We start from the raw sequence: 4,558 nt of genomic DNA, 5'->3' as shown, positions 1-4,558 counted from the left end.
GGGCGGGTGGGGGTACCCCCGGTGAGGGGGGGGCCAGGCCGGCCTGGCGGGGGTGGGAACAAGAACCCCGACTGTTGGGGGGCAGTTCGACTTGAAAACACGGGGTTTAAGAAAATATTTTCTTTTTATAGGGTGCTTTTCTTCCTCAAGCTGTCGAATTAGCAGCGATGGAAAGCCAGCAAAATTTCAGCCGCCTCCAAAGCCCGTCATTATTGACAGGCAGAAGCAGAGAGAGGAGAGGAGGTAGGGTGTCCTGGCACTTCTCACAGGGGCCTGTGTTCAGGTCTGCTGTCAGGCTGGTAATTGTGTGAGCGTCGCCTTAAAGCTCCAAGGCATTATTACACAAAAAGTATTTGCAAAGTTCTACCAGAAGTAATTCGTGTTGAAATATGCTTAAAAAACCGTTCAAATACTGCGTTCTAGAGTTCCTGAAAGCAGTGAAACAGGAAAAAAAATGTATAGCAGTAAAGATTTTTGCAAATTTGTGGTTGACGTGTGAGGTTTTCATCTGTTAAAGGCATGCATAGCATGCCACAAGGTGACAAGGACATGGGTCCTGTGCCTGCCTTTGACTTACACCTTGAGATCAACTCTAAGTGCCTACATTACTGTTTGTGAAATGGAGCTGCAAAATGCTTTTGTTTTACACTTTAAAAAGTTTGGATTTTCTTACAGGTTCTTGAGCCCTGAATTTATACCTCCCAGAGGGCGAACAGATCCTCATAAATTTTATATAGAAAGAAAGGATATGATACAGAGACGGAAAGTCTTCAACATCCCAGAGTTCTATGTTGGTCAGTAACAGCACTATAACTTTCACAATTTCATCAATATTTTTTGTAGAGTGGGATGGTAAAAGGTATGGTTTCATGTTGTAGAATATCATAGAACATCACAGCATCAGGCATGTTAGATCAACTAGTATGTGCTTTTATACATACTACTTCATATTTTAATTTCATATTTATATCCAGTTTCCATTAAAAGTATAATACTAGTGTGTTTCTTACATGTTTTTTAAATCCTGGCACTTTAGCATATGGTTTACCAGTAAAGCTCAAGAAAGGAAAATACATGAGATTATTTGTATTCAGTTTGCATAATGAAGAGTAAAAGATAAAGGTGAAGGTGAAAAAGCTTCATAGTTAACCTGCAGAATCACTTTAACATCTATTAATTCAGGGCACATTAGAAGTTTATTCTATTTCTGGCAGTTTTCATGGAAAATAAAATATTTTCAAAATGTACCTAAACACATGTGCTTTGTCTGACTCTGTTCCCACGTTTTGGTACATATTTACTTGAACAGTCTATTTATTTTATTTTTTTTTGGCAGGCAGTATACTTGCTGTTACTACTGCAGATCCATATGCCAATGAGAAAGCCAACCGGTTTGTAGGCATCTGCATCCAAAGAGGAGGAAAAGGACTTGGCGCTACCTTTGTCCTTCGGAACGTTATAGAAGGCCAAGGTGGGTTTTTAACTGTGGTAATTATGCTAGAAATGTTAAGCAAAAAAATGTTGAAGTTGTATGTGAAGGGATATCTGGTGTAGAAACTTAGTCTGCAGAGAGGATGCCAGTAGATTAAAGTGAAATTGTGCGTCTACCTACTAGGGGATACTGCAGGTTTAAAACTGTATACACAGAGATGCTGATGTGCCATATAGTTGAAGACATGGAACTGCTTAGTAATTTTTTTTCTGTATACTTAGTGATTTTTCAATCTGTATTCTGAGGAGACTGAATGTGATCCACTATGATTGTGCATATATTTGAGCCTGGGCAGTCTACTGCTAGCCACGTAAATACTAGCCCATTTTGAACGAAATGTTTAACAAGCATGAAATGTTTAACAAGCAACAGATCAGCAGAGTTTTATAATAGGCTCATATTCTGGTTTATGGCAAAATGGGGGGAGATGCAAATATTGATGTTATGAGAGCAAATATGAAAGAGGTGGGTGTCTCTTTATATACACTACACATACAGTGAGATAGATAGTAACAGCCATTGTAATCAAAAGGGAGTAAGCCCTTCTTCCTTAAATGCAAGCCATTCAATGTCTCTCAAGCTGTTATCAAAGATTTAACTTACAAAGGAAACCTGAATTTGCCTGTACAGACACAATGCATGTGTACAATCACATGTGCACACAGCACTGTATATTGTAGTTCCCTGTATAAGTAAAAAGCAGTTCTTGAATAATACAGGTACATATAATACTGAGGAAATACTAATTTGGTTCATTAAACCAGACTTTCTCTCTCTAAGGTGTTGAAATACGTTATGAACTGTACAGTCCTCGAGTCCAGGCCATCGAGGTTCTGAAGCTAGAAAAGAGGCTGGATGACAACCTGATGTACCTGCGAGATGCCCTCCCTGAATATAGTACTTTTGATGTGAATATGAAACCTGTGTCTCATTTAGACCATGAAGAAATTCCTGTAAACAAGGTAGGAGCCACATGTTTCAGAGGGAAACTGGAGGATCATTTAGGTAGCTTTCATATCTGACTGATATCCTGGAAGGTGGTTAAACACCTCTTTGCTACATCAATTACCAGGGTGATGAAAGGCTACAAAATAAGGCAAGTCTTTATGCCATTTCTATAGTGAAAGAATGTTGAGACTGTAAATACCTACCATCCTTAGTGGTTAATTTTTAAGATATGCAAGGAGTAGTGGCCTCCACACGCTGCTATATAACACTGCGCAGAGAGAAAAGCTTTTCTTACAGGAGTGTTATTGTTAACATGGTTACTGATTTGGGAGTGGTAGGCATCAGGAAAGACGGTAATATTCTCTGCATGTCAGAGGAGATCCAGAAACTAGCAGATGTGTCAAAGTGTAACCTAGTAACTAGGTAACTTAGTGATCATTTCTCCTTTTCCCTATCGTGCTGCTTTTCTTTTTCCTTAATAAGGAACAGGAGTGGAACTACAAAAGATGAGTTAACTTCACTTTATATGTCAATTTAAGGACTGTGTAATAAATCAAGACAGTGTTAATTAGAAAGTTTTACAAGATACTACAACAGTCATGTGGACACAAAAAATTCCTTTTCTCCTAACAGTGTAAAGTAGTAGTTTCTTAACATACTGACAAATTGGTCTGTTTTCTCATACTTTCCTTGTGTTAGAAAAGCAGCTGTCTCACCTTTTGCTAAGCTCGCAATCAAAATTCTGGTTACTTAATACCTTTTTTTTTTTTTTTTAAATCTTTCAACCTAGCTGCAGGTACGAATGAAACCTAAACCATGGTCAAAACGGTGGGAAAGGCCAAAATACAATATAAAAGGAATAAAGTTTGAGCTACCTGAAAAAAAAATGAAAGAAGCACAGAAGTGGAGCCAGCCATGGCTAGAGTTTGATATGCTGCGAGAATATGATACTTCAAAAATAGAGGAAAAAATTTGGAAAGAAGTGAATGAAGAGCTTAAAAAATAATAATGGTTTTTGGAATTACTGAAAAAAATTAACATTTACTTTGAATTTACTGTATAGACTATCAGTTGTCAAGTTTTGTATATACATAAGCAAAATAAACAATAAAGTTAACCTTTCCAGAACTGTAAAAACTTTTGTGGTTGAACACAAACTTTCTGTTCCTGAAAACAGCCACTCCTTTTTGAGGACTGTAATGTTGTGTTCACTCCTTCTCCAGAAAGGAGAAGCCTCCTTTAACTTAGTTAACAACGGGGGTTTGTAGCACCTAGGCAAGTTAGTTGTCATTTCCAAACACTTCTGTTACTTCTCTCTTTACAGACTAGGTAGTGGCCAGTTGTAGAACGGCTTGACTCTCAACTTCAGAAACAGGCTATAGCAGGGAAGTAGGCATGTCTGAGCCAACCATACACTCTCAGAGTAAGTGCTGTTTGGTTTTCACATTAAAAAAACCAAACCTGTTCCTGATAGAGCAGTAATACTAATCAGCCAACAGAGCAGCAAACACAGTTTTGAAGAACTGAGCCAGTTTGTTTAAGCCAAATCATGTGAATTAGTGTAAGGTTCCTGATGAAGGGCTCCCAAAGTGTCAGAGTAGGTTCTCCATACTAGGACAGCTGGCTTCATGAAACTGTATTTCCATAGTAGAACCACACAGGGGTTCTCAGCTCAAGCATTAACTGCCTTCCCATGCTACAAAGTCATTACAAACAATCCTTCTTCCAGCAGGATAGATCTACAGTGCTAAACTGTGATAGAACATTATGTTTTTATAATAGCACAAGGCTGGTTGCTTCAGGGGAGAGCTTTTAGCCAGGATGAGACAAAGGAGAACAAGAGAAAAGCAATGAGATCATGAGCTTGTGGTGATTGATCAGCTGTCACATTTTTGTTGGCATTCTCAGACAAAAAGCAACAGAAATTCACCATTATTAGAAAGCAGGATTTGCAACATAACTCCTGAAGGTAACAAAGGCTAATGGTGTCTGAGTTTTTTCATACTTCTAATAACATTCCTGTCACATGTTAAAGAATTGAACTGTACCAGTCTCATTAACACAGCAAAATATTTTTATTTTCAAAATAAAAAAAATTATTTTAAAAGTCCCCTTTTG

General features: G+C 38.1%; 1 protein-coding gene across 1 annotated transcript in view; it reads left to right on the top strand.

Annotated features, from left to right (window-relative positions):
* The window catches only part of MRPL19 (mitochondrial ribosomal protein L19), a 3,773-nt gene extending 195 nt beyond the window's left edge, over positions 1–3,578 (top strand). Inside the window, exons 2-6 of the mRNA XM_010584306.1 lie at positions 132–243; positions 676–794; positions 1,337–1,471; positions 2,273–2,454; positions 3,231–3,578. Coding sequence (XP_010582608.1) covers positions 132–243; positions 676–794; positions 1,337–1,471; positions 2,273–2,454; positions 3,231–3,446 — 764 coding nt within the window. The 3' untranslated portion in view covers positions 3,447–3,578. The remainder of the gene's footprint in view (positions 1–131; positions 244–675; positions 795–1,336; positions 1,472–2,272; positions 2,455–3,230) is intronic.
* Positions 3,579–4,558: the final 980 nt, after the last annotated feature.

This window comes from Haliaeetus leucocephalus, unplaced genomic scaffold (genome assembly GCF_000737465.1).
Source record: "Haliaeetus leucocephalus isolate CR32 unplaced genomic scaffold, Haliaeetus_leucocephalus-4.0 Scaffold964, whole genome shotgun sequence".
Classification (NCBI taxonomy): Eukaryota; Metazoa; Chordata; class Aves; order Accipitriformes; family Accipitridae; genus Haliaeetus; species Haliaeetus leucocephalus.
This window is presented reverse-complemented; position numbering and strand designations above follow the sequence as displayed.